At 43.0% G+C, this 19,733-nt stretch overlaps 1 protein-coding gene across 1 annotated transcript in view; it reads right to left on the bottom strand.

The window, feature by feature from the left end:
- Positions 1 to 2,001: 2,001 nt before the first annotated feature.
- The window catches only part of LOC308312342 (atrial natriuretic peptide receptor 1), a gene marked incomplete at both ends in the record, with an annotated part of 28,954 nt that continues 11,222 nt past the window's right edge, over positions 2,002 to 19,733 (bottom strand). The window contains 13 exons of the mRNA XM_080758944.1: positions 2,002 to 2,049; positions 2,437 to 2,528; positions 2,741 to 2,839; positions 4,188 to 4,362; positions 4,843 to 4,911; positions 6,781 to 6,904; positions 7,435 to 7,578; positions 9,213 to 9,379; positions 10,498 to 10,667; positions 12,895 to 13,066; positions 14,401 to 14,472; positions 14,593 to 14,697; positions 14,842 to 14,919. Coding sequence (XP_080615070.1) covers positions 2,002 to 2,049; positions 2,437 to 2,528; positions 2,741 to 2,839; positions 4,188 to 4,362; positions 4,843 to 4,911; positions 6,781 to 6,904; positions 7,435 to 7,578; positions 9,213 to 9,379; positions 10,498 to 10,667; positions 12,895 to 13,066; positions 14,401 to 14,472; positions 14,593 to 14,697; positions 14,842 to 14,919 — 1,515 coding nt within the window. The remainder of the gene's footprint in view (positions 2,050 to 2,436; positions 2,529 to 2,740; positions 2,840 to 4,187; positions 4,363 to 4,842; positions 4,912 to 6,780; positions 6,905 to 7,434; positions 7,579 to 9,212; positions 9,380 to 10,497; positions 10,668 to 12,894; positions 13,067 to 14,400; positions 14,473 to 14,592; positions 14,698 to 14,841; positions 14,920 to 19,733) is intronic.

Raw genomic sequence — 19,733 nt, 5'->3', positions numbered from 1 at the left:
TTATCCTCAATATGTACTTTGCTCAGCCAATCAAATCATCACTATATGGGAAGATCCGCCAATCAAATCATCGTGTTTGCGTTCGAACAAACAGACAAAGCTGGGCATAGGATGGGGCCTATAGCGCCCCTCAAAAAAGAGAGACATTGCTTAAAGATGGAGTGCCACGATTTTTGTACTTTTTTCTGTTTTGCATGTATGGAGTTAACATTACTCTAATAGACCCCCATGTGTGGTTATAATATTCAAATATGTCTTCCCTGTGTATTTTTGGTTTCTTCCTGAAAGCTGAAAGCCTTTGAGTCAAAAGGCCCAATCGAAATAACACCATTTTAGTGACATCATAACCCTAACCCCTCCCACATTATCATACAACAACAGCGTGTGCGAGGCACACAGCTCAGGTTCAGGTGGGTGGTGAAAACCAGGTATATTTAATGAACTGAAGTGTGGCCACATAAAAACATAGTTTGAACACTTTCTGTACACTTTTTTGAAAGAAATCTTCCTCCTAGTATAATAATAATACCTGATCATGTTTTACAGCAGATATCAAGTATGTAAGAAATGTGAGAATGGAATATAGTCACAATCATATTTGCATACTGTCTTTCAACAGCCTGAGCTGTAGATAAAACGAACTGATATTATGCATGTTTGTTTGCTGGGTCAAAGACAAATACACAACTCTGTTTTCACATGTTGATTCCCGTGGCCTTAGTGTCTGCCGCGTTTAGATTGGCAGCCCAAATCCAGCCCTAATCTGATTTGCTATGCAGATTGTAGTCAGATTGGTTTAATGTAGTCTGAACAAGTCTATGGAAATTTACACAATTTGTTGCTGTTCAGACTGCGTAAAAACAATGTAACTCTGATATGAGATATGATATATTGTATACATGATATATTTGTTTACTTTACTTACTTTCCAAGAGACCAGATGAATATTTTAATTAAATCCATGCAGTGCAGGCTAAAACATACTCTCTCCCCATGCCTTCGGCCTGGTGGAGACAATTATTGTAAATTGGTGTAAAGATCTCATTGGGTTCATAGGCATCCAATATTTGCCTCCATCTGTACACTGTACTACACTATCTGAGTAAATTAAAGGTAGGGTTTACAAGTGATATTTTTTTGGTTAAAAAGGTTTTTTGTTCAAAGTTAAATCACTAAAACTTTCAGCCATTCAGGAGGGAGTATCCATTTATCAGATTATTATTATTACTTGTGCAAGTAATGTTATCAGTCAGGTGCTACGATGCGTATGTCCCTTAGCAGCATGATATGACGTCATATGCTGGCACGAAGCAGACCGTGCAGGTATGTTTTCCGTCATGCTACGAAGCGTATGTCCCATGACGTGATGAATATATGTACCAATGCCAGGGTATAATTGGTTATCGATGGTGAAGTAACGATGACATGTTTCGGGTGGACTAAAGGTAATGCCCCTATATGTATACGGTACATGTATGTAATCTGACACCACTGCCATAACAGGCATAAGTAATCATTACCATACTTCAAAATACTACTTTTTCTCCTCCAAAAGCAAGGTACTGTACGTAGCAAATAGCTAAACCTAATAATTCAATATTGCAAACGTTCTTTCACAGAGAGGCTGAGATTTGATAGTTTGTAGTGGTCTACAGTACTAGCAAGTAGGCACTCGACAGAGTGCAGTTCTAGTTATTATTATTATTTATAGTTTTCCACTGAGTTCTCTATCCTGATTGGATGTCGACCTGAACATAAATGTTCTGTTTATATTAAAGAGCTGGAGAGACATGGAGACTGAACATCAGAATATAGAGCTATTTAACCACTCACTTACCCTACATATAACACTCTGAGGGATAAACACAACAAAATCACTTACCCTACATATAACACTCTGAGGGATAAACACAACAAAATCACTTACCCTACATATAACACTCTGAGGGATAAACACAACTAAATCATGTATCATAAGTTGTCTGTTGATGAAACAGCATCTCACAGGTTTTCTCCCAAAAGCCAAAATGTTGTCACAAGTCCCTTTCCCTACAAAAAATAATCAGAGAGAGAGAGAGAGAGGCTGCTTTTTGTTACCAAACATAATCCATGAATTAGAAATGACAACATACTTCTCCGTGCATATATATTTATTTTTATGTTTTTTCTTTGTGGCTTTCGTCTTTATTCTTATATTTTTTATGGAGGGACAGACAGTAGGCTGACAGGAAATGGGGAGAGAGATGGGGGGGTGACATGCAGTAAAGGCCGTCGGGATTGGGAGTCGAACCTGCGGCACACTGACTGGATTACCAGCCAAGGTGCCTGGACCGCTGAGCCACGGCCCAGGCCCTCCGTGCATATATTAACCAGTAAAACCAGTGACGTGTGAGAAAAGTATATACATTCTGGGACGAGGGGCAGTAAACTGTATACCTTCATAGGGATGTCCCCTCTCAGCTGACAGTGGAATGTTCTGAATGTGTCCAGAAGAGTCTTGGTGGAACTGCTCACATGGATCTTTAGTGCTGAGGAACACAAAATGAGAACATATTACCGCTGAACAGGACTGCTTTTTACAGCACTGCATGCTTCAGATGTATTAGGCCACAGACCCCCCCATCTGAAACTCATACAAGATTTGTGCTGTTAAAATGTTTCACATTTGAAAATAATATGGCATTTATCATTTTAGAGATAGATAGATGGATACAGATTGTTGGACACAACAACAACATACGCAATCCATGTGACTCCATCCTTGATGCAGTGTTGACTGTATCCCCAAACAAACAATACCGAGGCATCTTCAGTCCGACCACACCTGCTACGCAAGGACCTGAAATACAGTGTAAAAAAAGACAAAATGACATGGCTTTATCATCAGATGGCCTGACTTGTCAGTTTCCACAATAATTAACTATATACTGTAGCCTACTATTGTATTTGTCTGTCTGTTCTATATAATCACTGCAGTTACTCACGTTAACCACTGGTAGAATACATGAGTGGTGCAACTACTCCAAGGAAAAGCAATGTCCCTATCTATGTCCCTATGTCCATCCCTATGTTTAGAGTAGCAACAGGGGGTGCTTTGCACCACTCACTTTAGACTGGTCTGATTTTATTACTTGCGCAAGCAGAGTGCGCAAGTACTGCGATCTGCTGGGTATGTATATGTCGGTGTTGTCCACCGGCCAACAAGGGACCGTGCACCATTCTTGATGACGTAACTAAGGTACGTTTGGTGATCGGATGGGTATGTATGTGTCGGGGTAAGAATGTTGGTCCCTTATTGGCTGTTGATGGTGACATAACTAAGTTTCAAGGTTGGTATTGTGGCGTCTCGCTGAGGGACCGCGTGCCGTGCCACCACCTTTCCCGGAGAGAGATAGAGCATGGGAGGCGGAGTAGAGCGCAACAGGCTGGGCAGCATAATAGGAGGCAGGTATTATCATGATTACCTGCTGGAGAGCTTCAGATGAGAAACACCTGCGCTCCCAGCCAAACACTACAACAAGGCTTCGTCTCCCCGCACTCGCTCTCTCTCTCCGTGGCAGGTTGGCGGGCGGTCTAGCGGTCAGCGAACACAGACTGACTGTACAGTATGTTTCTCACCTCATAGGCTGCATACTGATGCCCGGTTCCCCGTTGGGTTCGGCTGGAAACGAGGCTTGCAAGTATATGGCTTGGAGAATGGAGAACTCCCTTTAAAGCCTGACATTATTATTTAAGATTTCAAACCCTGTGAATATAATTTTGGTTTCAATAAATGGGCGCCAAATTCTGGGCTCAATCCTGTTTCCTGCCTATTTGTCTCTTGCTATTGGTATCAATCCTCACAGTATAAGGTCAATAACGGGTCTAAAATATTTAGAACAGCAGTTGTAAGAAGACATTAGTTAGTAGCAGTACAAGTAGGACATGTATGGCCTACTTGGCGCAAGTTGGCACCTCGACAGCGTGGATTTCTAGTTTTAACTGCATCAGCTATTTCGGCTTAGTTTTGGAGTAGATGGTAAAAGAAGGGGACTAATTATAGACCCCTGGGGGACCCCATTCAACTGAAGTATATAGAACGGTCAAGTAATTACCTGTTAACTACCTGGTAATTAGCCTGGTAGTAGACACTGAATTATGGGAGGAACAACAAACACACCATAACTAATGTGGTCTGTGGATTCTACCTGAATGTAGCCCGATGCGGACCTTCAGTTGCTGATGGGGGACATGTGAGCTGTGGTACTCCTTCAATACGTGTACGATCGCTAAAGACATCCGGGCAATCTCTTTAGCGTGGTCGTCTCCATTTCTGATAGGTAGGCCAGATACCACCATGTACGCATCTCCAATGGTTTCTACCTGAAAAACAAGACCATTACAATTTTATTTCGCTCCTATGCCGCAAACCAACGCCCTACCAACAGCCATTAAGAAATGTGAATCCCTATAGCCTCCTTCAAAACCGCTCTAACTGGCCCCTGTAAAAACGTTTAAGTCTCCCCATCCGTTTTTTTCTATACTATACACATATTCCCTTGTCTCGAAGTGTGTATTTCTTTTTGCATATAATGTGTATATGTGTATCTCTTTAAATGTTTTGATGAACAAGAACAGTATAAAGAAATCATTAAATAAATAATATTGAAAATAGCAGATCTACCAGCTCACAATGCGTCACATTGAGACGCGTTGTGAGCTTGTGGATCTGCTATTTTCACTACCTCTGTGCGTCACTCTTGTATGATGAAGTAGGGCATTAATGAACTAAAAAGTTATAAAATATGGAGATACGAGGTTTCGATATACATTATGTATACGCAGAAAGTATTTTCTTTTTACCTTATAAACGTCATAGTTGTCGATGATTTGATCAAAACACGTGTACAAGTCATTCAGCACATTTACCACCTGCAGCATAAACAAAGTTATTTCAGCACATTCTTATTCACACTCACATGAATATAATGACCAGCATGACGTGTGTTTTGACACGAGAACACTAGCATCAACACGTTATGAAAATTCATTCAGATACCAGCCTATAGTCAGGCCACCACCAGGGCCCAACTGCATTAATTGGACAAGCTGCACCGAAGTGGAAATGTGCGTGATTAAAAACTGTAGGATAATTGTAATTTAACGGTGTACTTTTGTTCCTTTAATTGTCTGCTCAGTCAAGAGAAGACAAAACAACATACATAGCATGACAGTCTGACACTATGGGGGAGGACAACCTTAGGGAGGACTGCAAATTGTATATTATGTTCAGAAGGCAGGGGAAGGAAGAGAGAAAGATCTGCCTTCAAAATGACCTCTTCTGTGGAAGCCCCAGACCCTGACAGGCACATTCACAGCACATTTTAAATATTGTAAATAAGCCTCTCTGACTTACTTAATAACTCATTCACCAACGACCACTTTTTTCCACTTTTTTTGGTGTTCTCTGAAATAGATTCACATTCTGATGTGAAATGTTTTTGCAAACCATTTAGTTTCAGCCAGTGTCAATTGTCTGGAATATTATCAGAATAATGTCAAATCTGGGAATACATTTCTTACCAAGAATTTTCTTCACCAATGTGTTTGTAAAGGTGTCTACTAACATATCTCACATAGGCTATTCGTTTTCTATTCATAGGGGCATTTTTGACAGCTGCTGAAAGTTGGACTACTTGCCCAAATGTGCCCAAATGTGCTGACCTCATCACATTTGTGATGACGGCTATGGCCGTTTTTAGCCCAAGGAGTGTTTTTCGTGCAAAAAACTAATATTGCCTTATATTGGTTGTTGATGGTAAGGTTGGTACCCCTACTTTCAGCAGCTGTCAAAAATTCCCCTAGGGTGGCTGAATAGAAACCAATGTGGGATATGTTAGTAGACAACCGTACAAACACATTGGTGAAGAAAATTCTTGGTAAGAAATGTATTCCCAGATTTGAATAATATCCTCTGACTATCTAGTCTAGTGTAATCCTGGGTGCTACACTCCCTCTGCCACCCTGGGGAGAGCAATGGACTATTCCTCATGCTTCCTTCAATGCATGAAGTTCAAACCGCTTATTTTTTCACCTGACAGGGGGAGTTTCCATGGTTGTATACGTAGCACATGGAAGGAACACATTATTCCAACCAGTTCCTTTCCCCTCCATCAGGCTGGCCAGGGGGAGGCAGTTTAGAGACCAAGATTGATGAAGGATTAATGTTTCTTTCCGAGCAGAGTTTCCCAAATGCCCTTACAGTATGAGAGCTCCCCCCCAGCTCCCCCCCAGCAGCCCCTCTATAAGGGGTTCCCAACTAGCATGCACCCCACTGTCCCTCTATAAGGGGTTCCCAACTAGCCTGGCGCAGCAAGACTTCATCCGCCCCTATTGCTAATGCATATGCATATGCCACGAGGTGCAGTTGTATATGCGACTAGTTCCCAACCACTGGTACTGTCTGGTACCACTGGTGGTACTTGAGCCCCCCCTCTGGTGGTCCAGAGGTGTCCAAAAGAGAAAAAAGTCAAAAGTGGACTGAAATATTTACATTACTACAGGTACAGTAGTTCTTTGGTTGAAATCGGCTCTCCAGCCGTGCTGAAATGAGCATGACAGCACAGCACACCTATAGCCGTTAATAGAAGATTTGAGAATGGAGTTAATCACATTAGAAATATCATCAGTTGTGCTGTGCCTTCATCTTTCCAACAGAGATGTGGTCGCTCTGCTAAATGCCTGAATTGTAAATTATAAAGTGATGTGCCCTGAAGCCAGGCCAGCTGGGTGGTCAGTCACCTGCATAGGCGTGATTCTGGCTGACATGGCCGTGAAGCCCTCTATGTCACTGAAATAGATGGTGACACAGCTGTAGGTCTCTGCCTGCACCGTCTGCCCAGCTATGAGTTGTGCAGCCACAGATCTGGAAAAAGTAGTTCAAAAGTAGAACTGGCTTTGATATTTGATACAGAGTTGCCATCTACAAAAGAAGACATGGGCCTATAGCTTAAAAGGATATTTCAACATTAAATGAAAAACCACGGCCGCCTCACATATTAGAAGGACAATGTCAGTCAACAGAAAAAAAACGTTATAATGGGTTTGTATAGGAAGGGGACGGCGGACGGGACAGCTAAAAGGAATATCAAATATCGAATTAGTGAATCAAGCAACATAAAAACGTATGGGGTGTTCACATAAGACCGAGTAGACGATACAATGACCAAAGGTTTTTTTGCACTGATTGTAGCTTGCTGAATATGCAATTATGGTAATATAATATGAACCAGGGAATGAACAGGGAGACCAAGGTCATCTTGACAATCAAAGCCACAAGAATAATGCAAGAGAGAACATTGGAAATATCAAGCATTTTGAAAACATAATAGACTAGGAGGTACACACACGCAGAGAACCAAATAGAAAAAGAAAAAAAAATCAAGGCTTTGTTACCGTGGCAACATTTGGGTGAGCAGGCCTTCGGCACGTCTCTTCTCTTCCAGGAGTTGAGCAGTCCGTTCGCTCACGATCTCCTCCAGATTGGTGGCATACTGCTCCAAACGAGACAGCAGGTTGTCTAATATGTTCTCGCTCCCGCTTAAGAAGTCATGCCCACACAAATGGGGAGATAGGAGACAGGGGGATTAATCCTAAAATCAGTTATTATGAAATTATATACATATTTGACTTCATGGAAATAATACCCTGACTTACAAGTTTACTATATAGGCTAGGCAGGGAACCCCCTTTGGTGTTTGAACCATTATGTTATACTTTAACTACTGAAAAGCTTGTAGCTGGAACAACATATTTTCAGATGGGGGTCCGTGGCCAAATTCACTCCAAAGGTCGTCAGGATCGGGAGTCAAACCCGCAGCACACTGCCAGACTGGTGCCTGGACCGCTGAGCCACGGCCCAGGACAATTCTGAAGGTCCTTGACATGAAAAAGGTTTTTTTAGAATCGGCTACTTTGTAAGTCAGTCAGGGGTTGTAAGATACAAATCGTTGCTGTCGGGTGGAAACCTCATATCATGTCCAAAACTGTTACTTTTAATGATTCAAATATAAAAATAAATAAATAGAAGATCTATAAAACCTCTTCAGGCACTGTGCGTAATGGTGGTTCAGTAATCAGTGCTTCACTGATGGGGTTCCCTAGCCTGGCTAAAGTCAGACTCATAATCCACTGGCAGGGATTTTTTTTGTTTTTGCCAACGGCTGATCGTCGAAACTCATCCAGACTGTGCACTCTGTGACAAGTTTTAGATTGCTTCCCTTATCCACCCACCTTTCTCAGTCTCTTAATTGATCTGTCCTGTCTAGTCAAGCTGTTGTATTTATATGAGCTGCTGGTCTCTAAGTTATATTAATGACACCGTCTGTCCTACTGAACACAAATCAGTCTCTTCGGTCTCCACACCCCCAACAAGACCTTTACAGCAGCATCACGCTCGAAAAGTACAGTGAATTTATATTTTTATTTTTATTTTTTTTCCCCAAGATTTTGCAACCCATTTTTTCACCCAGTGTCAATTATCTAATTTAATCCTGGGCGCTACACTTCCTCTGCCAACCTGGGGGGGCAGCGGACTGACCTCATGCTTCCTTCTATGCATGAGGAGTCCAAGCTGCTTCTTTTCACCTGGCACATGGAAGGAACACATTATTCCGACCAGTTCCTTTCCCCTCCATCAGGCATTTACAGTTTTAGAACTGTAATGCAAACCTTACTTTACTTTAAATGGTAAAAGGTAAATGGTGCATTTAGATTCTGCATTACATTCACCCCTTCACACACACACACACACGGAGGAAACCATGCAAGGCACCAACCTGCACATCGGGAGCAATTAGGGGGTCATGCCACATAGGCCCCTTTTCCACCGGTTGGTTCCCAATGGCAAATTGACTTGTATTGATCCTATAAACAATGTAATATAGGTCTAGTTTTTCCTACCAATTTTGGAGCTCTGGCTCATGAACTAAGAATCAAAAGGAACTGAACTGGTTCCCATTGGGAACCAACCGGTGGAAAGGGGGTCTTAGTGTTCTTAGTTAGTGTCCAAGTGTCATTAGACACTAACTCTGGGGGAGCCCGGGTTCGAACTGGGAACCTTGCTGTTCCCATCCGGTCACTCTACCCCGAGGCACTGCCGCCCTTACAATTCATGGATTTAGCTTTGCTTTCTTCATTGAACAAGATGTGAAGTGCGTTCCTCCCTCTCTTACCCACTGGGGCAGAGTCTCCTCATGACGGGCCTCAGCGAGCAGAAGTCCGGTCTTTCACTGGGCGGTTCAGCCCAGCAGGACGTCATCAGAGCCTCCACGCTCTCTGGACACTGGCTGGGGTCATCGCTGTGGGGTCGCAGAGGACTGCCAGCACCCGCCTTCACTCTCTGAAGGTATACAGCAAGACAGACGGTTCCTTCACTCTCTGCACAGCACGACAGACGATTCTCAGCTTTTTCCAGGCCATGACCCCCCTTCCAAAATAATCCTCTTTGAACCGGGGACCCCCCCCAACCGGGGACCCCCCCCCCCCCCAACCTGAATCTTACAATTGTAGGAGTTGAGACAGATCAATATTGTGGAAAGAGCAGATCTACAGTTGTGAGCCAACCCATTCTGGGCTTACCCCCTCAGGCCGGGAACCCATATTTGGGTTCTGTACAGTATGTACAGTATTCAAAAAAATTAAAAAATTGATGCTGCTATAAACATATTTGAAGTTTTTCAGGAAACTTAGGTCAGGCTTTAGAAGCCGTTTTTAGAATCGGCCGTAGGCCTAAATGGGTTAATTAGCTAATTTCACAATTCGTGCCTCTTTCTTATGTTATTTGATGCAGTAATGTTTTTTTTTTTTTCATTTCTTCCCTTGTTTTTTTTTAGGAATTAAAAAGGTCTTAAATGTCCTTAAATTGTAACTTTACTATCATCTGGGGGCTGGGGTCATAAACAAAAACAGAGGCAAGGGAACTATCACCTGTGTGTATCGTCTCTACAAAAACTCTGGCTGGCACAAACTTAGGATGTAATATTCCATCTATCTCCATCTGTCTGTCTTTCACACGCACGCACGCACACTACACCAGCATACATGATTACATATCGTTGCTGTCGGGAGGAAACCTCATAACTCCAAAATGTATTTTTTTCAGGAAATTAAGAAAACCTTATATTTTTTAAACAAAGCAATACAGCCTCATCAAAGTTGGTGTTGTAATTTTATATATTGTCAATTACTTGCATGAGAGGGGGAGAGGTGGTGGAGTTAGCTGCTTTAGGAGACATTTTGAGGGTCCAATGGCGTTAAGAGGTTTTGTCCAATGCACTTTTTACTACTACTACTTTTTACTTTCCATTGGTTCAATATTTTCGAAACAACACACAGACGTAAAGGGTGTTCAATAGCACTGATTTATGCCAAAAAACTAAACAAAAGCAAAACCAGGAGTTATGAGGTTTCCTCCCGAGAGCAGAGATACATTTCACTACATATTCAATACACAAATACAGGGGTAGATGACTCACCTCGCGGTCTGAGATTGCTGTTGGGGATATAGAATGGACCACAGCGGAACACCAATTCTTGGACAATGATGCCAAAGCTATAAACGTCAGCCTTCTGGGTGCCAGCAGGAGGCATGTTGATTCTCAACAGCTCTGGGGCGCGCCACAGCAGTGCTTTCAGACAAACAGAGGAGGAGGAGGGGGCAGTATAAGATGCACTGTAATGTTCTTTATTCATTCGGATAAATACGGTTGTAATGCACGTAACTCGAGAACCGTTTCACCCACCGACTTCACATTCGACACACACGTTCCACACCCCCACAGTACAGTGCCAGGTAAGTCGATCAGAACCACCACAAAATGCTCTGGCCAGGCTCTGCCAGTGGGCCTAACGAGGCCAACTCCTTTCACCTGTGCAATTTCCAGCCTCTGCCTCAGCCAATTGAGGCTCAACCAATCAGGCTCTGCCAGTGGGCCGAAATGATTGCCAAGTACATTTTTCACAGTCAGTTTGCAGTCTTCACTCTTCACACACAGGCACATACACAGATCTCCATGTGGGACACCTGCTGACAGTTAAAACGGGTGCTATGACAACGTATATCATTAGGTTCTCAAGTTGCATCGTTCCCAAGTAGGCCGGTGGCCGACTGCGACGGGCACGTACTGGTCTAGTCTATCTATAAATGCACCAAGTCTCTGTGCATGTATACGTACGTCACGTCTAACCAACGTTAACTGGAGAACCGTTCGCCCCACAGACGTGTTCCACACCACCACAGGGAGTGCAGTGCCCCAGTGTCAACTCCGTCGGATCGCCCGGTTGTCCAGAACCAGTGCAAAAGCCCCTGCCCAGGCTCTGCACATCTCCATATATGGAGCTGGCTTGTTCTGACATCACAATGACATCTGCATGATATACTCTATATTTGGGCATGCCTGACAAAATAATAACTCCATATAATATACAGTAGATTACATAACACATAAAAACACAAGACTTCTTTTCATGCCTAGCGCCCAAGTTGTATAATGTAGTGGCATGCACTCATCTGTACACATGCTGCTCTTAAAATGGAAACACGTTTAGGTAATAAAGAAAATGTCTTGAGACATTGATTCAAATGAGGTGTGTTATGTAGAGAGAAAAGTCAGAGAGCGATTGTGCCTATATTGGCCTATATTGTCAGGTTTGCAATGTGCCCTGCATGCATACTGCTTACTGCCTGAAACCAAATTAATCCTTTAGAGAAGAGCTTTCACACACCTAAAGTAGAGGCTTAGGGAAAGGTGTGTAGGCAAGTGCATGCACATCAATAATAAATAGAAAAATATTATGAAGGCAACTAAGGTAACTATAGACCTTCAGGCAATCAAAATGAATCAGAAATAAACATAATTTATGATCTGGGCAAGTTTATAGCCTGCTGCCTTGGTGGCACATATACAGTTCCTATTCATTTCAGGGCTGGCATGCGCGGAGCGTATAGCTGTCCGTCATGATTTAATTTTTTTTAAATAAATAAAGTCAAGATATCAAATGTCTCTTGGACAAAAACGAGGAGACATTGCAAGTCGATGTCTCCTGCAACAATGCCAATGACTGCACCGCCATGCAGCATGGTCCCGCACCTCCCGTTTCATTATATCACATTACTAATGCTTCTCCCGTGCTTTCACTTCACAGCACAATCCTTCCCTCAACAGAAAATAATTTACGTCTCGTACTCCAACTTTACGCATGATTTAGGTACTTGGCTTAAGCCAATATACCCATGACTATACACCCATGACTAATTCAGAGAAGAAACACAAGCCCTTTGCACCATGCGCCACCTTGCTTATCCTCTGATAAAGCACTATACCTGGACATTCCAATCTGTCGCTTCAAAACAAAAGCTATTTTAGCTGTCAGAGGCCCTGCCCTTTGGAATGCCCTGCCCTGAGATCAGGCTCGCTGAGTCTGTCCCCCGTTTTAAATCCCTCCTTAAAACTCACTTACATGCATGTTTTTTGTTTTTACTTTTTTTGTGTATCACTTTGTAAATACAGTTTATTATTATTATTATTGTCTATTGTGCAAATGGAACAAGTAAAGCCTGAGTTATACTTGACTGCATGTGCATCATGCCATGCACTGAAAATAGTAGATCTACAAGCTCACAGCACATCGTGCTGCAACGCGTGGTGAGCTTGTATTCTCGGTGCGAGACGGCGCACACGGCTAAGTGTAAATCAGGCTACGGGGTCCATGTGGTCGCATTCACAGTCAACATTCACATTTGCACTTTAACAGTGTGTGTCTGGGGTAGTATGAATGGATGACTGATAACTATAGTAATTAATAATGCATAGCCTCATGTCTGCCAGCCTCTCTTCCCTCGTCATCTCTACTCACTGTTCCAGCGTTCTGAGGACGGCCCCAGAGGCCGCTCGTCAGAAGCTGCTCGTCTCAGGTGTGTGAGGCCGTAGTCGGTCACCTTCAGGACAAAACGGCTATCCACCACACAGTTAGAGGAGGAGAGGCGACCGTGAGAGTGTACAGGGCTACGGTGCAGATAGTCCATTCCCTGTAGGATACGCACAAGCACGGCCACACGCGCACACACACACACATATGATCAACTCTTCAATTTGTAGAGATTATTATTGACAAGCCGGTACTGAATGCCAATTGATTTCCAAATTGTGGAAATGATAGCTACAGTATCACACAACACACAAAGGGTGCGTTCGGAAATGTGCATCGGGAGCGCACTCGCCTATTAGTTTGCATTGCACAGTGCGCTATTTCCGAACACACCCAAAGAGCATGAACTGTAATTATATTAACCACATGAATCCCAGCATTCCTTTTCTGGGCATGTCATAATAGTTGGCATTAAACATTTTGGCGCATCTCCTCTGCTGCCTTTTGGGCACTGTAAGTGTAATCCCCCTGTTCTCTCTGTTTGTCTCTTCACTCTCTGGCTCTGCCACTCACACTTTCCTTTGAGTCTCAGCTCAGTTGCAGTAGTAACGCAGCTGTGTTTCCACTTCATTGTCCCTGTGGCTCCCTTCCTGTAGCTCCCTGACTGTACGTTGCACACCTGCTGCCACTTCCCTCGTCATCCTATCTACAAAACCACACACACATATATAATATATATATATATATATATATATATATATATATATTGTAACGAGGGAACTGCCATCCTGTGCCTTGCTACTGTAAGCCTATAGTGTGTGTAGTTACTAAGTCTAATGTCTTCTGATTGGATCTTAGCCTCAGAGGGTTCTGGGTAGTTTCTGTGGAGCCTGCCAGTTTAGTGTGTTGTTTTCCGGTTTTCTATGTGTACGGACGTCTGAGTGATTCCTCCTCCGTCTCTGCCTGAGAACCACGGACCGACAACAACCAAAGAAAGAGTTTAAAGAGTGTGAGTTTAACTATACTTGCCGTTATTTGTGGCAAGTTCTGTCAATATATCTGCTGAAGTTCTGTAATTCTGCCGACGTTCTGACAAGTAAACATCATATGGAAACCCTTGTTGTTGTGGCATCATTACCACTCGCCTCCAATCCACCACATAATTAAGTCCACAACAATATATATATTATTAGTATATATCCCTTTTTTCTGTACTTGATTCTGTACTTGACCACCGCTCTCGGCGGCTTCAACGTTGGCCAGCCACTCCTGGGGGCTTTGCCAGTTGGTGGAGGTGTGTTAATGATGGCAACATTTAGGCTTGATGCCTTAAGGCCCTTGCAAAGGGGGAGAGATAAAACGCGCCAGTCGCGCCTATAGTTTATTTTCAATGAGACCTGCGTTTTTGCGCGTAGCAATGTATACATAATGCTTAAAACACCAAAAGAGGTTCTCGTCCAGAATGGGTTAAGACAAAAGTTGAAAAGCAGAGACCTTTACAATGTCCAGCATCAGCGAGTACTTGAAACTCCAGTCAAGCTTGATAGAGCCATTCTTTAAAATGTCCTAAGGGTGAGAGAGGCAGGTTATAGAAAAGGTCATGGTCCATGTAATGACAAAAAGATGGTGGTGTGTGTGTGTGTGTGTGTGTGTGTGTGTGTGTGTGTGTGTGTGTGTGTGTTTCACCTGCAGGCTGCCTTTAGGACAGTACTCGGTGATAAGAAAGTGCTCTAAAGGCTCAAGACAAGCACCGATGAAGCTGCAGATATTTGGATGCCTCAAATCTCTGCACTAAAACACACACACACACACACACACACACACACACACACACACACACACACACACACACACACACACACACACACATTAGTAGTAGTAATAATAATAGTATAGTAGTAGTAGTAGTAGTAGTAGTAGACAGTAGTGCTTTACCTGTTTCAGCTCATTGATTAGATCTCCATGCAGATTCACACTTTTTACGCTCAGAAAACGCACCCAGCAGATGTTGTCCTGCAATATGATGGAGTGAAGCTTAAACATTTTCAGCAGTGTACAGAAATGCTACTGTTAAGACAGAGGTTCTTAGCATATACTTATTACCCATGATGACGATTTCTATGTATTTGATGAATTACCATGTGTTGTTCTTAATGCTTAGCCTACTGTTAAATCGCTCTGGATTACGAGCGTCTGCTAAATGCCTAAATTGTATATTGTAAAATGGCACAGGCATTTACAGTAACAACATTAACCCTGACATCTACATTTTGTTCGGCTATTTTCAAATAGCTGATGTGAAATAGATTTAAACTTATGGACCCCTAGCCCTGGGCTGTGGCTCAGCGGTCCAGGCACCTTGGCTGGAAATCCAGTCTGGCAGTGTGCCACGGTCTTACCCCCATCTCTCTCCCCAGTCCCCATTTCCTGTTAGCCTACTGTCCGTCCCTCCATAAAAAATATAAAATAAAGGAGAAAGCCACAAAACAAAAACATTCATAATAAAAAGAAATCCTTTTACTTTGTAGATGGCTCTTCGATGGACATTTCTGTCTGTCACGCTGCCAAGTATCGACTCCAAGGAGGCGTGAAATGTGTTGGAGTCGAGGAAGGAAACCTGGAATGTCACAAGAACCATCAATACTGACCAGTGTCCAGTGGAGCACAAATAAAGAGAAATGATGACCTCGATTTTCTCCACACCTCTCGCACGCACGCACACACACACACACACACACACACACACACACACACACACACACACACACACACACACACACACACACACACACACACACACACACACACACACACACACACACACACACACACACACACACACACACACACACACACACACGGTTTCCGTATGTGTGTGGAGGAGGTCGTTATTGTTACCTCGCTGAGCTCAACCCGCCACAACATCACCTTCTCATGGAGAATGTGCTTCCTGTAATACAGTAACATAAGACTGTCGTCAGTAAAAGGGTTAATCCACATACAGTACAGTATAGTAGAGGAGCATTATACATGTAGAGAGAGAGAATGGTGATTTCGCGCCAATTTGTCTAAAAGACCCACATTTTGCACAGATGTATAGCCCAGAGCCTGCTCTAATGATGTAGCTAGGGCGCCCGAGCCGGGACGCACACGCAGATCCGACACACCAACGGACCGACATGCGAAAGCAGCGGTCGGACATGCGGTCGGACATGCGGTCGAACATGCGGTCGGACATGCGCCGCTCTGTGCTTGCAGTTATGGTTAGGTTAGGGTTTGAGGTATAGGTTGTCGGTCTAATGACAGTCGGACCAATGTCTAAACTGAAGCCTGTACACCATTAGACTCTACCTTACCCCAAGGCATGCTCTAATGATTTACATGCTCTAATGATTAGAGCATGTAAATCATTAGAGCATGCCTTGGGGTAAATCTGTGCAAAATTTGGCGCTTTTAGACGAATTAGCGCGAAATATCCTTAATATGCTCCTCAACTAGTACAGTAAATGTATCATATTATGACACCAATAGCGTTCAAGTGCACTGTATAGCACCTGACTTGGCTCTGTACTTGGCACAGTTCTTTCTTACCTCTACACCAATTCGTTTTGCCAAAAGCCGATGTACGAGCTTACAATGTGTCACGCTGTGGTGCATTGCCATTTTTGGAGTGTCCCCCCCCCCCCCAGAATGGAGCGTTCTACCCACTGCTGGCTGTCTGAACTCTGAATACCAAAAAAAAAAAAAAAAGTAATTAAAATGTTGACATAATAGCAGCTTTAACTCGAGCTTCCCTATTTTGTCTGTCATGCTGCAAAGTGTTGACTCCAAGGCCTGCAAACAATAGCAGAGCTACAAGCTGCATCTTTGTGAATTTGTGACGCACTATGATCTTGTAGATCTTCTATTTTCACTATTCACCGTATGTAATGTATGTAAGAAGTATATATAGGGTTTAGGCTAAGGGGTCAAAGATATCAAGGAGCTATCCTTCATGACGTGTATTAAGTGTTTTAATAGTTTATAGCAGATATGCGAACAATATCCAGAACCGATTATACAGAATTATGCTGAGTTTGACAGAACCAGCAGAGAATATAATTACAAAACGTTATAGCCAGCTAACTCATAGAATATAATGAATGTGGCCTCATTTGAAGTCATTTTAAACAAAGACTCCTCGGTTAATATTCTCCACTCACATTGTTATTATCTTTATATTTTGACCTATAGATGTTTATCAGTGCTTCTGAGCAGCACTTCCTTTCATCTGTTGACTGAGTTCAATGTATCCAATCATGAATTTGCATTAAAATAAATTGCCTGGAAAGTAATTTTTTTGTCATGCAGGGACGTGCATACATAGACATCAAAGGGGTCTAGAGCGGCTTTTACCCGTCTGTAAAACAACTGCCCTCTCAAGACCATGAATGCAGCATTTACTACAGTGAAAGAGATGCAAAATGCTACTCCTTTCCATGCCATTCCGGAAGGCAGCATTCAGGAGAATTGCTTTTTTTCCCGAAGTCTCCTGAACTTGGAACGCAGCAAATGCATGTCGTTACACCACATCTCCAATAGATAAAGAGTGCTGGGTTGCAACCGGTTGCAACCGGTTGCAACCGGTTGCAACCCGGAAATAGCTGATCTACAAGCTCTCAACGCGTCGTGAGCTTTTTGTCCAAAGGAGCCCCTGCCATTCTCTGCACGTTCATGTTGTCATGAAAGAAAGGCCCTCATACTATCGGTTGGAAGACCCTCAATCAATCAATCAATCTTTATTTATATAGCACATTTTTCAGGCAGCGAGTGCAGTTCAAAGTGCTTTACAGTAAGAACAAAAAAGTAATAATAATAAAAATTATATATATATATATATATATATATATATATATACACACATATACATACATGTATATATATAAATACACATAAACATACACAAATATACACATGTACATATCACACAAAGAGCAAAACAAAGCAGGAAAGCATCGACTATAAAGTAATAAAAACAATAGTAAAAAGGAGAGACTAATCACAGGAAAAGGACATGATCTAGGAGGTAAAAGCGATGCTAAAAAGGTGTGTTTTAAGATTTCGTTTAAAAATGTCAACAGATTCAGAGAACCGTAGATCCCTTGGCAGGCTGTTCCAGAGCACAGGGGCGTAGTAGCTAAAGGCGGCTTCACCATATTTTTTTGTTTTTGGGGTCTCAGGTATCTCTAGGAGACCAGCACTCGATGAACGAAGTGGTCTGCCTGGCACATATTTAGGAAGCATTTCTGAAAAATAAATAGGTGCATTTCCATTTAGTGTTTTAAAAACAAGTAAAATAATTTTAAAATCTATTCTAAAATGTATAGGCAACCAGTGCAGGGACTTTAAAATTGGTGTAATGTGTGCTCTGCGTTTGGTTTTTGTCAGCACGCGGGCAGCTGCGTTTTGGACCAGTTGTAACCGACCAATGGATTTTTTGGGTAAGCCAGACAGGAGAGCGTTGCAATAGTCAAGCCTGCTGGTGATGAAACAGTGTATGAGTTTTTCTGTGTCATTTTGGGACCTGCAACAGTTCCATGTGATTATACCAGCGGATTCGAGTATTAACTCAAAGGTAGTACCTTTTCTACCACTGGGAGCAGGGCTGGACTGGGACAAAAGTTCGGCCCGGTCATTTTCGAGCTAATTTGGCCCAGACCGGGCCCACCACAACCAGCTCGCAAATAGCAGAAACTCTACCGCCCGCTCCGTCGAGGCACACACAAACAAACAAGCCCAATACCACCACAAGATAGACAAGGGTGTATTTGTCACTCACTTTGCCTGCCTGGAAAAAATAAATAATAATCATATCATAACTTGAGTGGCCCCCTACGGTCGTGGCCCACACCGGTAATCTGACCGGTACGTCCTGTGGCCAGTCCACCCCTGACTGGGAGCACCTGACCTTTCCAGGTCAACAAGATGATGGGGTTTATGATTGAAGCTTGATGCCTGCTCGCCAGGGCTCACCAACATACATGTCCGTACAGTACATGGACAAAATGTGTCCGTGGCAAAGAGATGCGCCGTGTGGGTCTCGCGCTTGTATCACGGCATCCTACACATGCATGTCAAAATGAATTGGAATACAAAAACAAATGATGTAGCCGCTGCCTATGTATCGGGTCTGGATCGCATCTTGGTGAACTCTTGCAGTGTGTGATCCCTGCCTGGTCGGCGATCAATCGTTTAGTTTAGTGTGAAAGCCACAAAGATATAATGACTGACTCCTGCAGTGTGGGCCATTAGTCCCATTGTGTCTGAGAAGTAAAACACTGTAATGGGGGCGGCCGGCACATCTGGGATACTTCTATCATCCTCTAAAATAATGAGGGTTTTACTTACTTTATTGTAGTTATTTTCATCAATAAGCTATATACCAGATTGCAAGCACAAGCACACAACTTAAAGAAGCTACACAGGTGACACCGATTGGCAGAAGAAGCTCATAAGATTCCAATTTGAAGAATATCATCTCAATGACCTGGTTAAAAAAAAAGGAGAAAAGAAAAACAGAACCCAAAAGCAGCCAAGGGGAACACAGGAGGGGGCCTTAACAGCAGGCAATAGATCAAATCATTAGACATAGGCCAAACCGTCCGTAGGTGCCCTTTGAGAGTGGTTTTGAAGGAGTCATGGGAGGGAGGGAGAGAGAGAGAGAGAGAGAGAGAGAGAGAGAGAGAGAGAGAGAGAGAGAGAGAGAGAGAGAGAGAGAGAGAGCGATAGAGAGAGAGACAGAGAGAGAGAGAGAGAGAGAGAGAGAGAGAGAGAGAGAGAGAGAGAGA

This window comes from Protomyctophum bolini, assembly GCF_963924005.1.
Source record: "Protomyctophum bolini genome assembly, chromosome: 3".
Taxonomy (NCBI): domain Eukaryota; kingdom Metazoa; phylum Chordata; class Actinopteri; order Myctophiformes; family Myctophidae; genus Protomyctophum; species Protomyctophum bolini.
Note: the sequence above shows the minus strand (reverse complement) of the source record. Positions and strands in the feature narration are given on the sequence as shown.